The following is a 17469-nucleotide window of genomic DNA, read 5'->3' as shown; positions in this document are numbered from 1 at the left end:
TTTCCGCAAGATGAGCATGTCGCAGTTTAGCTAAATTAATTCACGGCTCCCCCGGAAGTGATGAGCGATGCATTAAACACTGTTTTCCAGCCGCGGCCGCGCTTCATTTTCGTAATGTATAGTTTGTCTAAAGCAGGGATACAATCAGCCAGCGCAGTCCTCCCTCCAGAGTTAAAGGTTTTGTTTACCTGCGGGAGTTCACTGGCATTTTCCCGCATGTGAATTCTGACCAATCAATAAGCAGTTTAGGAAATATGTTCAACAACATCTGGCAAATGAGAGATATGGATTTTGTCAGATGACTGCATTTTGGTTCGTTTCAACTTGGTCAGACCAAATCCAGCAGTGTGGTGTGAAAACGACCCAAAGACGGCAGAAAATGCAACAATGTATCAATTATTGCGCTTGATCCGAACCAAATGAAGCCAACTACAGATGTGAAAGCATCCTTAGTCCCTTCAGCATGTCTTGGATCTTCCCTGAGGCCTCCTGGTGGGACATACTTGGAACACCTACCTACAGTAGGTAGGCATCCAGGAGGCATCTGAAACAGTCGCTCGAGCCACCTCAGCTGATTTCTCTCCATGTGAAGGCACAGCGGCTCTACTGCGAGCTCCTCCCGGGTGTCAGAGCTCCTCACCCTATCTGTAAGTGTGCGCCCTGCCACCCTGTGCCTCATTTCGGCCGCTTGTATCCAAGATCTTGTTCTCCCAGTCTTGACCCAAAGCTCATGACCATAGGTGAGAGGAGGAGCGTAGATTGAATGGTGAATTAGTTTACAGAAAAGCAAATGAGTAACTTCCCCTACACACGGCTGAACAGTTGTCTGCAGCTCCTGCTGTCATGATGAACCTCCAGAGAAGCTTCAGTTTAGCTCACTGAGTTCATGCACAATTCCTGTTTTTCTCCTTTAGGATCGGGCTTTGGCTCAGCTTTTGAAAGTTTAATACACAGTGTTTTATACAGTAAGGTTTTATTTTAGATTATTAGGTTTATTTTGCATCTTAGAAGCTCTTCAGTTCTGCAGCTGATTGTGACAAAACACTTCTGCCTGATTAAAATGAACAGAATTAGCAAGCACTGGGGATTTGTTATTGTTCCTGCTGTACTGTACTCATACCGTGAGTGTACCGTTATAATGTTGACTTTTCTTGGGCACTTTTATAAGGGCTGCTTTTTACTCTGAGTGATATTTATGCAGATGCCTTTACTCTACCTGCACTATATCTTTGGGTGAGCAGTAGTACTTTTCCTGCTGAAGGATCTGTCAGTACTCTTTCCTAATGTGGACTGAATGTGTCCGTCAGCGAGGCCGGTTTGCTGTATGTGTGAGCTGGTGTGAGTGCGTCTGTGTTGGCTGTATTTGCTGGCGGTGTTCCTCATGTTTACAGTACAGCTCGTCTCTCTGACTGAGGCTCTGCAGCTCTGCTCCTCTGCGCTGGAAATGTGGAAAGTTCTGCGCAGTAAAACAGTTTACACTGTTGCCTTGGTCTCACACACATTCCAAGAATCCAAGGCTGGAAAACTTGCCTTAAAAAAGCCTCAAACACGAGCGTGCTATTCTTAGACTCATCTGCTCTATTTCTGACCCTCATTCTTAAAGGGGAAGCAGCCACTGGTCTCCTGTGTACTGGTGGACACATGAGTTCAGACTGACCACTGACCCACACAAAGTGCTCATAGATCAAACAGAAGGCTCATATATTCAGATTGCTCAGAGAAGAAGAGTAGGCAAGAGCACCAGGATGAGCTTCTGGATCTGGTCTGATGGACACTTTACTGCCCCATGAGGCCACAGGAGAAGGATTATGATTGACCTAATATACAAATACACTTCATTGAACAGATATGAATATGTGATATGTGAAGTGTAGATACACATATATTTAACCTATTATACTATATAACTGCAGGTTAATTATACTGTAAAAAAAAAAAATCTGTAATTTTACAGTTTATTTCTGGCAGCTGGGGTGCCAAAAAAAACTTAAAATAACGGATATTAAATTACAGAAATATACTGTAAATAACAGATATTAAATTACAGAAATATACCATAAATAACAGATATTAAATTACAGAAATATACTGTAAATCACAGATATTAAATTACAGAAATATACCATAAATAACGGATATTAAATTACAGAAATATACCATAAATAACGGATATTAAATTACAGAAATATACCATAAATAACGGATATTAAATTACAGAAATATACCATAAATGACGGATATTAAATTACAGAAACATACCATAAATAACAGATATTAAATTACAGAAATATACCATAAATAACGGATATTAAATTACAGAAACATACCATAAATAACAGATATTAAATTACAGAAATATACCATAAATAACAGATATTAAATTACAGAAATATACCATAAATAACGGATATTAAATTACAGAAATATACCATAAATAACGGATATTAAATTACAGAAATATACCATAAATAACGGATATTAAATTACAGAAATATACCGTAAATAACATATCAAATTACATAAATATACCGTAAATAACAAATATTAAATTACAGAAATATACCTTAAATAACAGATATTAAATTACAAAAATATACTGTAAGTAATGAAAATTAAATTACAGAAATGTACTGTAAAATAACAGATATTAAATTACAGAAATTTACTGTAAAATAATGGAAATTAAATTACAGAAATATACCGTAAAATGGCGAATATTAAATTTTAAGGACAATTCTGTAATTTAACGTCCGATATTTTACGTTGTTTTTCCGGCACCCCAGTTGATAAAAAAAACTGTTTTTTTTTTTTTACAGTGTATGTTTATATACAATAACTTTAACTGTTAAAAGCTTTTAGATATTATTTAATTAGTTAAGGTTATGGGCTCTATTTTAGCAATCTAGGTGCAGAGTCTTAAGCACATGGTGGATTAAGGGCGTGGCCGAATCCACTTTTGCTATTTTTAGGACAGAAAAATGCGGTTAGCACCGCGGAGCATGGTCTAACAGTGTTGTGCTTATTCTCTTAATGAGTTATGGGTGTGCTTTGACAATAAACTATTTAAACAACGTGGAGCAAAATGGGACAATTAGGGTTGTGCTGGTCTGAAAATAGCAACACATTGCGGCAGACACGTCTCGCAGCTTATTGCGCTGGGTGTATAATATGCCCCAATGAATAATAACTAATAAAGTTACAGTAACTAATAACCGTAACTTTTCTGAATTTGAAAGCTGCTTTAAAACAACAACTATTGTGAAAAGCACTATACAAATAAACTTGAATTAAATTGGATTGCATTGATTGACAGTGAGTTTAAAATCAAGATACATAAATCAAACTAATAGGTCACTTGATAAAGACAACATGGCAGATGTTGGAGATATGTGCCCAGGGCTACATTTCTGAAAACTCAGAAATATGTACCCTGGGCTATATCTTCTTGCAGTTTTGGTTTTTACAAATGCACTAGAGGGCGCTGTGTACATTTTAGACAATCTCAAATACATTACTGGGGCTAGTTTTTTCATAAGTGCCATTTCGCGTAAATCCACTAGGGGGCGGATTGTTCAATAAGTGTAACTCAGGGTCTGTTATTTTTGTGTGGTCATGTGTGTGTGTGTGTGTGTGTGTGTGTGTGTGTGTGTGTGTGTGTGTGTGCTGTTGCAGCGGAGCCTCTGGTCAGACAGGTGAAGAAGACCCGAATCAGCAGAGAGGATTTCCACATCCTGAAGGTGATCGGCAGAGGGACGTTCAGCGAGGTCAGCTTTTACAGAAGTCTGCTGTTTACACTGAGTTTACACTGAAGTATTCATTTAGATGTTCAAGCGTAAAACAAGATGAAAGACTCAATAGTTTACTGTTAAACACAGGTGGCTCTGGCGCGCATGCGTAACACACAGCAGGTTTACGCTGTGAAGATCATGAATAAATGGGACATGCTGAAACGTGGAGAGGTAAACAAACACACACACGCACACACACTCACACACACATATATGTTTGTTGCAGTGTGATATGGCTGTATATGGGCAGGCGTGCGTTGGCTCAAGCTGCAGACTGAGTACCTTAGTGTCCCACCAGTACCGATATAAGGCCATATCTCTCTGCTACTCGTGTGATATTGCATTTATACAACACTTTTATGGCATAATCATGTGTATAAAAAAGAAAATCAAACACGGAGAGTCTCAAAACCCTTTTCTAAGAGGAACTACTTTCTTCCGCCGTTTATTTACATCTATAGCTGACGTCAGAACTGCAGAAACCACTGCTCATTCACCACCGTCACTGTAGAGCTAGTGTTTGAATGATTCTCTAGCGTAATGTCTAAAGTGAAGACAAAACAGTCTGTGTGTGTGTGTGTGTGTGTGTGTGTGTGTGTGTGTGTGTGTTCAGATGGCGTGTTATCAGGAGGAGCGAGAGGTTCTGCTAAAGGGGGACAGAAGGTGGATCACAGAGTTGCACTACGCCTTCCAGGATGATGATTACCTAGTGAGAGAGAGTCACAAACACACACACACACACACACACACATACACACACACACACACACACACACACACACACACACACACACACACACACACGTGTAGTACATCAAGTTAAACTAACTGACAATAAGCTTTTTATTTAGAAACTTCTTACATAATAGCTATGCGTTCTGCTTCTCCTTCTTCTCCTCCTCTCCTCCTCAGTACCTGGTCATGCATTATTATGTTGGCGGTGACCTGCTGACGCTGCTGAGTAAGTTTAATGACGGTCTGCCGGAGGAGATGGCGCAGTTTTACCTGGCGGAGATGGTGATGGCCATCGACTCCGTGCACCTGCTGGGATACGTCCACAGGTACAGCAGAAGCAGAAAACACTACATGCTCTATACTTACAGCTGAACTTTTGCTATTGTGTACTTAGCATAATTTAGCTTAGCATAAACCAGAACATAAACTGAACATAACCAGAACATAAACTGAGCATAAGCTGAACAATGCCAGGACATAACCAGAACATAACCAGAAGATAACCCAAACATAACCAGAACATAAACTAAATATAGCCAGAGCATAAGCTGAACATAACCTGAACGTAGCCAGAACATAACAAGCACATTAACTAAACAATGCCAGAACATAACCAGAACATAACTAAAACATAACCTGAACATAACCAGAACATAAACTAACCTAAACCTAACCTGAACATAACCAGAAAATAAACTGAAACTAACCTGAACATAACCAGAACATAACCTGAACATAATAAGAACATAACCTAAACTTAACCAGAACATAAACTGAAAACACCTAAACATATCCAAAACATAGTCTGAACATAACCAGAACATAAACTGAACCTAACCAGAACACAATCTGAGCATAACCTGAAGAAAAACAGAACATAGTTATGTTAAATTTCTAACGTAAATTGAACATAAACTAAACTAAATTTATTATATTCATGCAGTGATGTCTGTGCTCTTCTCATAGAGATATTAAACCTGACAATATCCTGCTGACGGCAGACGGCCACGCACGGCTCGGGGATTTCGGCTCATGTCTCCGGCTAGAAGATGATGGACTGGTGAAGTTTTATTCTGGGCCTGTACCACAATGCTGGCTTAATAAACTCAGAGTTGCAGGATTAGTTTCCAGTTGAAAGAACCAAACCATTGCAGTCAGGGTTTATTGGTACCATTAAGATTTCTCTGTTAATTCCAGCTTAATTTTCTTTTTTTAAATTCTTTTGTTTATTATTCTCCTTAATTTAGTTTGTGAGCATGAGCAAATAAAGGCAGGAGTTCTGGAGTTATATTTATGCCACAATTCTGTGCACAAAATTTTAAATGTGTGCAAAATGACTTGACTTTATGCTTTAGTTTAGTCTTTAGTTTTTTGTGGTCCCATTTGTGTGCATGCAACATCACCCGACTTGTGCACAAAAGTAACCTCAATACTGAGTTTACACAACATGCCATTTTGAATATAAAAAGAGCATAACTTGAACACTCATGCTAACATCATGGTAGCTAAAACCCAGAATTGGTGTGAACTAAACTGAAAGTTATCCACCAGCTAATCTAGCTGCATGGCGTAGGCACAGATGTGCTCAGGTGTGTGTGTTCTGACAGGTGCACTCGGCGGTGGCGGTCGGGACTCCAGATTATCTGTCTCCAGAACTCCTGCGGGCGGTGGAGGCTGGTGGGGGATACGGATCTGACTGCGACTGGTGGGCTCTAGGCGTCTGCGCATATGAGATGCTGCTGGGAACCACACCGTTCTATGCAGAGTCCATCTCTGAGACCTACGCCAAAATCATTCACTTCAAGGTAAAGCAAATCAGAGCTGTGGGTGGGTAGAACATAACCAGAACATAAACTGAAACTAACTTGAACCTAACCTGAACATAACCAGAATATAACTAGAACATAACCTGAACATAACCAAAACATAAACTGAACAATGCCAGAACATAAACTGAGCAATGCCAGAACATAACTTAAACATAAACAGAACAGAAACTGAACATAGCCTGATCATAAACTAAACATAATCTGATCATAACCTGAACATAACCAGAACATAAACTGAAACTAACCTGAACATTACTAGAACATAACCTGAATATAACCTAAAGTGAACATAACCAGAATATAGCCAGAACACAAACTGAACATAACCTGAACATAGCCATAACAAACTGAACAATGCCAGAACATAACTTAAACATAAACAGAACATAAACTGAACATAGCCTGACCATAAACATACCATAACTTGAACACAACCAGAACATAAACTGAAACTAACTTGAACCTAACCTAAACATAACCAGAATATAACTAGAACATAACTTGAACATAACCAAAACATAACCTGAACATAGCCAGAACATAAACTGAGCAATGCCAGAACATAACTTAAACATAAACAGAACAGAAACTGAACATAGCCTGATTATAAACTAAACATAATCTGATCATAACCTGAACATAACCAGAACATAAACTGAAACTAACCTGAACATAACTAGAACATAACCTGAATATAACCTAAAGTGAACATAACCAGAATATAGCCAGAACATAAACTGAACCTGAACATAGCCATAACAAACTGAACAATGCCAGAACATAACTTAAACATAAACAGAACATAAACTGAACATAGCCTGACCATAAACATACCATAACCTGAACATAACCAGAACATAAACTGAAACTAACTTGAACCTAACCTAAACATAACCAGAACATAACCTGAACATGACCTGAATCTAAAGTGAACTTAACCTGAACATAGCCAGAACATAACCTGAACGTAATGTGAACATAAACTAAACAATGCCTTAATAAATCAGAACATGACTAAAACATCAACTGATTATGGTTATATTATGTGTCAAGCTGAAATAAAATAAACAAATGAATATATATATTGAATAAGATATGCAAGTTTATATAATTTATATAACCACCCGTGAGATGTATGCATGTGCTAATGAATGAATCACTCCCTGAGATGACTCCTCGTTCAAGAATCACATTAAAGATTCATTCAAAATAAATGAATCATTCAACAACGACTCATCATGAAATACATGTGCAGCAATAAATCAAACATAAAAAATAGACATTGCCCCGAGCTCCTATCAGAGATCTCAGCAGTTTATTAGTGGCCAGCGAGAAATAGGGGAAGCAGATATACACTTCATCTTTCACAGTGTAAATAAAGTTCACTGCTTAACAAAAGCTTATCTTAGAGCTTCCTCTTGTGTGCAGAAAAAGTGAAACTAATCATCAGAAATGACCCTGAAGCTTAAAGGTGAGCGTCTGCTTGAGGAAGCCAGATGAAGGCTATTACTGACCAATTAAAATGATGAAACCGAAACAGGCAGTATTGTGTGTTTAAAGTGCAACTCTCTCAGTGTTTTCTCTTGTGAACTCTTGCTTGAGGGATATTATTATTATTATTATTAATAATTAATAGCCACGTCTGTTTTTGAGGAATAGATGTGTTCACTATCTTGTACAATAGAGCTTGGCATTAAAATATAAGCTGTAAAACACAAACATTGGGCCTTCAACTTTGCATAAAATCCTTGCATTTTAATTGTATGTTAAATATATGATTTGCTCACTGTATATTGTCATATATCAGATTTCTTTCTGGGGTAAATTCTGTCATAGATTTAATCATTAAAGAATTTTTACAATTTATTTAAATAGACTAATGAACTGTTGTTATATTGTCACTTTGCACCTTTAAATATTAAAGTAATTCAGTCCATTCTGTGAATGGTGTGTGTGTGTGTGTGTGTGTGTGTGTGTGTGTGTGTGTGTGTGTGTGTGTGTGTGTGTGTGTGTGTGTGTGTGTGTGTGTGTGTGTGTGTGTGTGTGTGTGTGTGTGTGCGTGCGTGCAGGATTATTTTGGGTTTCCAGCCAGTGGTGTGCAGGTGTCTGAGCCGGCGCGTGCTCTGGTCTGCAGTCTGCTGTGTGAGCGCTCTGAGCGTCTGGGCTCTGGAGGATCTGCAGACTTCAGGAGTCATCCGTTCTTCAGTGGCCTAGACTGGAGCTCTCTGCATCTGCACCCTCCGCCGTACCGTCCAGACGTCTCCAACGCCACAGACACTTCAAACTTCGATGTGCTGGACGACTGCCTCAGTGAAACGGTACCACAGCCAGTCCTGTAGAGCTTGATGAACACACAGTAATTGATGTGAAATGATTGTTGCATCATATCCCACTATTTCCAGCAGTCTGCATTTGTTCCTCCACAAAGCTGCAGTTTCCCGTGGATATCAGTGAGATCCCATAATGTGACTTCTGCAGCATTGTGCTGGATTTACTGAAGCTTACTTGTAGATAAAAGGTTCGGCAGCAGAACCACGCCTCAGTTTGCCTCCTTAACCAATCACCTACTAGCTAAAAACTTATTTAGGACAGACCAGCCCTCTAGCACTGTTCTTCTCATTCTCAAACCCACCCTCCCTCCTTCCCTCGCTTCCCATCAACAATCCTATATTCCTCTCTTCACGCCTAGGTTGAACCGGGGGGTCCAATCACTCAAAATATTAAAACACCAAAATATTACAAAGACGCTGACACTCTGAGTCTCTGGGCATCATCGTAGGACGCCCGATCAACCTACCTACCTGTTCACTGTTTATCCTCTTACTTCCCTTCCCCTTCATCCCACTGTTCTCCTACCCGCCTTTGAATCCCTACAATAAAGTCCAGCTCAAAATGTGGCGTGGTCCATGCTGGTGAATTCAAGTGTGTTTGATTTATTCATGGTTTTAAAAGTGCAAAAGGGTGCCATTCTGTGCGTACGCTCAGCCTTAGAGATAAACAGAACACACACAAGTGAACTGTGTGTGTGTGTGTGTGTGTTCAGGAGACTCTGTCTGATGTGATGGAGCGAGCGCCGGTCGGGGTTCATCTGGCATTTGTGGGATACTCGTACACTGCCACCAGGTCAGTGATGCTTCATCTGCAGGCTTTATTTTAATGGTGTATGGCCTAAAACAGGGGTGTCAAACTCAATTCCCGTAGGGCCGCAGCCCAACAGAGTTTAGTTTCAGTGCTCCTATCTGTATGTATCAAACACGCCTAAAGCACTCAATTAGTTTGATCAGGTGTGTTTAATTAGGGTTGGAACTAAACTGTGCAGAACTGCAGCCCTCCAGGAACTGAGTTTGACACCTGTGGTCTAAAATGTATGCGCAAACGATTAAGGGTGTGTCTCAATCCACTTTTACTATTTTAAGGACTGGAAAAACAGTCTGTGCACCCAACGCATGGGCTAAAAGAGTTGTCCTTGTTCTCTTAATGAGGTATGGGTTGTGTTTTGGGCATATAATTAAACCTTTCAGAGGCTCATCTGCCATTTGCAAGCAAGAAAAACACTTCGCTAGTGAGAAAACAGTTAAAGACCAGTTGCAGAAAAGGCTCTATTGTAACAATATTGGCGCAAAGTCTAAAGCAGATGGTGCAAAAGCATTAATCAATTAATTAAAGCATTAATAAAATTAATTAATGCATTATAACAACTAATTATAACAATTAATAGATTGTGTCCGAATCCACTTCTGCAATGTTAAAGCTGGAAAAATACAGTCTGCGCCAGGAGCATGGTCTAACAGGGCTGTGCTGATTCTCATAATGAGTTCTCCTTTGTTAAGCGCAAATATTTGCTTCAAAACTGTTTCTAAATTCAGTTCTAATCTCCAGCAAAGGAATAAATTAATAATATTAATGAAGTGTGCTCAGAAAACTGAGTTATATCCAAACACACGTCCTGTTCTTATCCACATATGCTGATGCAGACGTCTCCAAAACCCCACACCTGGACACATCTACACTTGTGTTTATTATAAATCTGCAGATAATCAGTAATACTGATCATAATAATCACATTATACAGACGCAGATCGTCATGAATAAACTGAAGAAGCCAGCAAACTAATAAATGAACAATAATAATGAAGTGTGGTCAAAAGACGAGTTAATTCCAAATACACTTCATATACCGCCCCTGTATAGTGATCCATACGTCTCTACAACTGACAGATGGACAAAATCTAAACAAAAAATTCCCAAAACCAATGTAAATATGCATATATTAAATATTACTACTAATAAAAACATTAAACAAACCGTTTACTTAATAGATAAACCGGCTACAACACAGCCGGATTACATCAAAGCCTAAATGTAAAGTTAAATGTTTCTTATTTAAAGATATTTGTGTACTGCTGTGCGTCCCCGAGTGTGTATTCAGCAACGTGTGTGCACGTTTGGATCAGCATATGCACACATACTCTTTAAATAACTAATGAAAATCCTGCGCCATTGGCTTTAGAGCAGCTTTTAGTTGGTCAGTTGTGGTCTATTCCAGTTGCCTTAAAAGACCAATGCTCCTTAACACACCTCCTTTTCACACCAGCACAGCCATGGCCACAGAAATGACTGCTATTTAAACAGTGTGGTGCAAAAATGAGATTTGCGCCAGGCTGAAACCAGCAAAAAAAAAAAACAATGGCATTGCGGCAGTTGTATAATAGGGTGTATATAATAGGTTATGTGTGCTGTGCTGTTGTGCTGTACAGAGAGACGGGTGCGCTGGACCGCAGCAGCGACATCATGATGGAGATCGACCAGCTGCAGGACACAGACTCTCTCCACCTGCAGGACAAACTGGTATGAAGCTCACAGAGGCTGCTGAAGTGTTTTTGGGGAAATCACACACGACATTTTGTCCTTTTTTCGTTTTATACAGTCATTAATATAGGATCAAATCCAAAAGTCACGCCAAATCTATTGCCGATGTAGATTAAAAAATAATACACTTAAATCAAAACACTCACATTCACTTTCCTTCAGCTTACTCCCTTTATTCATCAGGGGTCACCACAGCGGATTGAACCGCCAACTTATCCAGGATATGTTTTATGCAGCGGATGCCCTTCCAGCTGCAACCCAGTACTGGGAAACACCCATACACTCATTCTCTCTCTCACACACACAAGCACACTCACACACTACGGCCAATTTAGTGCATGTGTTTTGACTGTGGGGGAAACCGAAGCACCTGAAGGAAACCCACGCCAACACAAGGAGAACATGCAAACTCCACACAGATACACCAACTGAACCAGTCGGAACTCGAACCAGCGACCTTCTTGCTGTGAGGCAACAGTGATAATCACTTAGCCACTATGTCACCCTTAATGTACTATTAATAAAACAAAAACTGCAAGCAGATGTATCTCTGGGTACATATTTCATAGTCTCCAGAAATGTAGACCTGTGCACATATCCACAATAAGCCTGTTTTCATCCTTGAGAGAACGTGCCACTTTTTCCAGGGAGGGTTTTTTAAATACAATAATAAGTGGATTATAAAAAGTGGATGTTCTGTTTGTGGACGTCTTTCTCTGGCAAAACTAATTAATAAAATAAATATCAGGAGATATGGGTTCCCCTCTGCACATGTCTCTGTGTGGTGGTAGGAAGTAAAATCATCCTTCAATCCTTTTTATATCGTGTTTGTTTCACACCTGTGGCTCAGACCTACAGCTTGATGTATCTTATTGATGTATCTGATGGGGATTAATGATGTGAAGGATGATCTGATTGTGAATGTGAATCAGGATCAGGTGTGGCAGCTCAGAGAAACCATCACTGCTGAAGTGTTGAGCGCTCCAGAATCTCCAGCTGAGAAAAACAACCCAGAGCGAGTGGACAGAAGCACAGAGACGGAGCAGAGCGACACACACGTGCAGGAGCTACAGAGGTGATCAAATACTGCGTTCATATCATTTAAAACCATTTAATTTCAACCTTAAATCTTCAGTTTATTTGTTTATTGAACAAGGACATTACTAATTACACCGGACAAACCAAATGCATATGTTAAAGTGTTTTAGCAGACTAATTATCAACAGCCGTCCAAGCGAGGCTTGACATTTCCAAATAAAATAAAAATAAAACAGGTATACACAACAGTCATTCATTTGCTTAGGCCCGTTATTAATCTGGGGTGGCCACAGCGGAATGAACCGCCAACTATTCCAGCATATGTTTTACACAGCGGATGCCCTTCCAGCTGCAACCAATCACTGGAAAACACTCATACACACTCATTCACTACGGACAATTTAGTTTACACAATTCACCTGCAGGAAACCTGTAGGAGCACCCAGAGGAAACCCACGCCAACATGGTGAGAACATGCAAACTCCACACTTCTTGCTGTGAGGTGAATGTGCTACCCACTGCGCCACCGTGCTGCAATTGTGTCACGTAAATAAAATGAGATAACTAAGGGGCAGAGACAGTCATTAGGGCAACTAGCAAAGTGGTGAGGTGGACAGAAGCAATCAGGAGCACAAAACACAGAGCCAGGACTGTAACAGTGTGTGTGTGTGTGTGTGCGTGTTTGTGTTGTCCAGGCATCTTCATAAGGCTGAGAGGAGGAACCGAGAGTTGGAGCAGGAGATGGCAGGCCTGAGGGAGCAGATCCTCCGACTGAGCGCTGTCAGAAACACAGGTCAGATCATCATCTCTCACACTGATCATCAGATCTCCTCATAACTCGCACATCCCACAGCTCAGAATATCTGTACAGAAGCTCAGCGATGAGAATAGAGATAAATATCCCATCCAGGAATAGATGACGAGACACATGCTGATCAACAACTGCACGATCTCATGACTGTCACCATCGGGAGGCCTGTACTGGCCGTTAGTTATACTGTTTCACTTTCATGAGAATATGGTGAAGGAAACAATGATGCTCTAATATTATTGATGATGTGAGCGAGCACCGATTCGCCTGTGATTTCTCAAATCCTGTCGGCGAGTCAAAATCAGGGCTAAAATCCTGCAGTCTGAACTCAGCATTAATCAAATCACACTGAACATCCTCAAGACATGCACACTTTATAAATACAGTAAACCATTTGAAAGCATTTAAGAAGATGTCCAACATCTTCACATGCAAAGCTCAAGAGACTGTTTAGCTGCATGTCAGTGATGAGAGAACAGCAGATGTTTACTGTATGGTGACTGAAATTGACAAATGGCCTTAAACAATGACTAAATGTACTACAGAGTTTTACGTTTACACACACACACATGAACAAATTGCATGAGTAATTTTTACAAAGGACACTTTTACTCTACTGCTCTACATTTTCGGACAAGCAATGGTGCTTTTCCTTGATTTTCCAGCGCTCTTTCCACCACTGCTCACAGCACAGTCCGCCAGCGCATCACAGCATGTGTGTGTGTGTGTGTGCATATATGGGTAATTCTTCAACTACGAGCACTTTTATTTCCTTTGACCATATACAAAAATATATATATAATTTTGTTCAAATTCCTCTTTTTTTTTGTCAAACTAACAATAAAACCTACTTTTAAAAATATTACTAGCTTTCTGTTATATTTTTTCATATTATTCAACCTGCTTTTAGGTGTCAAAAACACTGTTTCCAAAACTTTAACAATGAAAATAACCTATTAACATATTATTTATCTGGTATCTATTAATGTATCTTAATGAAGCACTAGTGAAATAATTTCAATATTGCATAGTTATTAATGTGAAACTATTATTAATATCATTTTTGGTATAAAATACAGCTGTCGCACAGTACCAGTGTCATTTCCAGCACAACACTGTAATGTGGCTTTAAAAAGTTTGTGTGAGATTATTGAGGTGGTTTCTGTGAAATGAATAGTGCCATCTGAGAACATCTTAAAGATGGAGGGAATTTACATTTCTATCAACAACACTTGAAGAAAATCAAGGTAAATATTGCTTGATAAGGAAATACATTAATTCTAGGTCAGAGGTGCTCAACCCTGTTGCTGGAGATCTACCATCCTCCTACCCTGATCAAACACACCTGAACCAATTAATCAGGACCTGAGTAGCACTTGATAATTACAGGCAGGTGTGTTTGATAAGGGTTGCAAATGAAATCTGCAGGAAGCTTGATCTCCAGGAACAGGCTTGAGCACCCCTGTTCTACATCATTTCCAAACATGCTGAACCTTCAAAGATGTTTTAAAAACCAAACAAAATGAAGGTAAATAAGAGTGTATTGTAGACATGAAAGGCTAGTAGCAATTCAAAGCTAATCAGTGAAGCTATCTTTCATTTTTTTCACAATAAACTGGTGAAATGTCATTTCCATCACCACACACATTATAAAAATATTTTAAAAAGTTCTCATCACACATTAAGAGAGTATTCACAAAGTATAAGTTCATGCTCTATTTAATATACAAATTCAGTTTATTTATTTTCTAATAAGCTCTAAACCAAATTAATATTACATTTTAGAGTGTGACAGGTGCACAATTCAGCATACGACTAATTTATTTCATTGACAAATCTATAATTATTATATATATTGTGGAAAGATTGGCTAAACTAGATACAGAAATGATCTTAGACGATGCTTGACTGCCATCATTTACTTCATTTTGAAATACATTTTTTTTGACAAACATTTGTGCAGTTCACCATGGAAAACATGTTTCTCTTGTTTGTCCTCGTACAGATCTTAAAACTAGACACATTGTTTAAACTTATGAGGATACATTACGTTCATTGTGAACATGTTTTTTTTTTACTCAACTTCACAAGGCTAAAAGTGCCCGTAGTTGAAGAATGGCCCATATATATATGTGTGTGTGTGTGTGTGTGTGTGTGTGTGTGTGTCTAATGGCTGTTTCTCCTCCAGTCACAGAGCTGTGTGTGTGTCCACCAGCGCGCGCTCTGGCCGTTTGCCCTCTGGACTCTGCCCAGGACGTAAGCCCGTCTCTTAGCACCTTTATCTGGTAGCACAGCATCTGTCGTGGCTGCGTGTCACCTTCATCTCTATTATTGTCTCATGAGTGTGTGTGTGTGTGTGTGTGTGTGTGTCATTCCACACGTGTGAAGCTGCCGCTGTCAATGCTGAAAAATCTGATCGACAAACTTGATGTTTGTAGAGCTCAGTGACGCCCCCTGCCTGCCATTACCCGCTAGTGACACCACTGCACCGCCACCTGCTGCTGTTCAACCGGGTGAGTGAACAATCTCTTACTGCCTACATACTCATCAGCTTCAGCAGACGTGAGAAGTGATGAGAAGGGTCTAGCTGCAGACTTCCAAATGGCTTTGGTGTCACTCTGGCTCTGCAGCTCCATCAGAATCAGCTGTCCACTGATATTGTCAGTCCCATCTCCACCATCACTCCTCCCACCAGTGCGCTTCTATCCTAGCTGGACAGTGGGTCCTCGGCTGTATCCTCCTGCTCCTGGGTCCTCCCTCCTTCATCAGCACCCTTAATTTGTTTAGTTATAATGTAGGGTCAACCAACAAATAGTAATAAGTCATTAGTCTTACACAAGTTTGTATTTCGTCAAGCATTATCTGTTTAAGTCCCTGGCTGAATCAGAAATCAATGATGTGTGTGTGTGTGTGTGTGTGTGTCAGGTGCGAGTGCCGCAGGTGAGCAGTGAGTCGTATCTGCTGGTGTGTGCTGTAGGGCAGGAGCTGCAGCTGTGGGAGCGTCACCTCAACACTGATCTTTGCTGAACCTCTGCAGACAAACACTACAGCAGCAGAGGACGCACTTCTGTTCATCTGCTCATCAGCTCTTCAGCTCCACAGACCTCCAGCATCACGCAAGTGTCGAGTGTTTAAAACCAGTCAGGAACTTCCCTACACATGAACTTCTGTTGAAGTGGATTGATCCCATGACAAACACAGAACACCAGTCAACACAAGCATGCACCGGTTGTATTTGATAATAGCACTGTGCCTTCTTAATCAGCATTTAATAAGCTGGAGAACTGCTGGGAAAATCAACCCGGGCTCATTATGGATATGTACCTCTATATACATTTCTGGAGAACGTCAAATGTGTCCCAGGAGGTCTGTTTTTGTGCAGTTTTATTTTTTTTAATCAACCAGAGGCCGCTGTGTAAGCTTTTACAGATCTCAAATTTCTCTAGCTAGTGCTCTTCTCACAAAATTCCACAGAGGCTGTGACTGACTGACTGACCGACTGACTGACCCCCCCCCCTTGTTTTCAAAAGCAATTCAGAAAATAGAAAACCCCTTGCCTGATTTTTACCAGGTTTTCAGATTTGACCACATTCTCACGCTGATATTTACTTGACGTTTATTTTTTTGCCTTTTGTTTTACCTGCTTTCCGGAACCATTCTTTGCTGGACTTGAACTCCATCATTGCCATCTGCTCTCTGCGTCTCAAGTCTGCCGATGTATGCAGCAAGCTACTGGACAAACTATTAACAGCGAAAAAAGCCGTCCAGACAGGGGTAGTCATCAGTGGTGTCATACCGCCACATAGCGTTCGTTTTAAAGATGAAGTGCAGCCATACGTAACTCTGGATACATAATTCATACTCTCCAGAAATGTATACAGGAGTACGCTTTCAGAATGAGCCCCAAAAATGCCCCAAAACTGCCAAAAATGCTTTAAGGTTTTGTCTTATTTCTTGTCTGTATATCTTAAGATTATGCATGTATATAAACGTGAAAACCAGAATATTCTGCTTCCCTCATGGGTAGACAATTTTACTTGTTTTATGGAAAATCTCACTTAATTTTCACTCAGTTTTCTTTAAAAGACAATATTTGGACTAGAAACAAGACAAAAATCTAGTGTTGAGCTCAGTTATCTGGTTATTCAAGCACGTTTGGAAACGTGAGCATAATTTACGGATGTCAATTTCTTTAGTATTTAATAGAGAAGAATCATTTTGAATGTAAAAAAAGAAGAATATTAATTTGAAAATAACATTTATACATGACAGTATTTTATATGGTCTCATTATGACAACGGAAACATGCATGGGAATATTTTCATTCAATATTTTCATCTGGTTTTCTCTGAATTTGGGCAGTCAGGTTATTGCAATAGTATCTGGATGCAGCCTTGAT

At 39.8% G+C, this 17469-nt stretch overlaps 1 protein-coding gene across 14 annotated transcripts in view; it reads left to right on the top strand.

Moving 5' to 3' along the window:
• Positions 1 to 17469, top strand: part of dmpk (DM1 protein kinase) — a 22207-nt gene extending 4738 nt beyond the window's left edge. For 3 of the 14 annotated variants that reach the window (XM_073914304.1, XM_073914299.1, XM_073914305.1), the window contains exons 2-15: positions 3673 to 3764; positions 3876 to 3959; positions 4402 to 4497; positions 4701 to 4849; positions 5490 to 5583; positions 6131 to 6328; positions 8422 to 8670; positions 9396 to 9475; positions 11110 to 11200; positions 12154 to 12296; positions 12955 to 13052; positions 15265 to 15326; positions 15509 to 15583; positions 15996 to 17469. In XM_073914304.1, coding sequence (XP_073770405.1) covers positions 3891 to 3959; positions 4402 to 4497; positions 4701 to 4849; positions 5490 to 5583; positions 6131 to 6328; positions 8422 to 8670; positions 9396 to 9475; positions 11110 to 11200; positions 12154 to 12296; positions 12955 to 13052; positions 15265 to 15326; positions 15509 to 15583; positions 15996 to 16097 — 1506 coding nt within the window. In that variant the 5' untranslated portion in view covers positions 3673 to 3764; positions 3876 to 3890 and the 3' untranslated portion in view covers positions 16098 to 17469. Of the gene's footprint in view, positions 1 to 3672; positions 3765 to 3875; positions 3960 to 4401; positions 4498 to 4700; positions 4850 to 5489; positions 5584 to 6130; positions 6329 to 8421; positions 8671 to 9395; positions 9476 to 11109; positions 11201 to 12153; positions 12297 to 12954; positions 13053 to 15258; positions 15327 to 15458; positions 15584 to 15995 lie in introns of all 14 variants that reach the window. The other 11 variants (XM_073914302.1, XM_009305048.5, XM_073914303.1 and 8 more) reach the window with 5 other exon arrangements.

This window comes from Danio rerio, chromosome 10 (assembly GCF_049306965.1).
Source record: "Danio rerio strain Tuebingen ecotype United States chromosome 10, GRCz12tu, whole genome shotgun sequence".
Taxonomy (NCBI): domain Eukaryota; kingdom Metazoa; phylum Chordata; class Actinopteri; order Cypriniformes; family Danionidae; genus Danio; species Danio rerio.
This window is presented reverse-complemented; position numbering and strand designations above follow the sequence as displayed.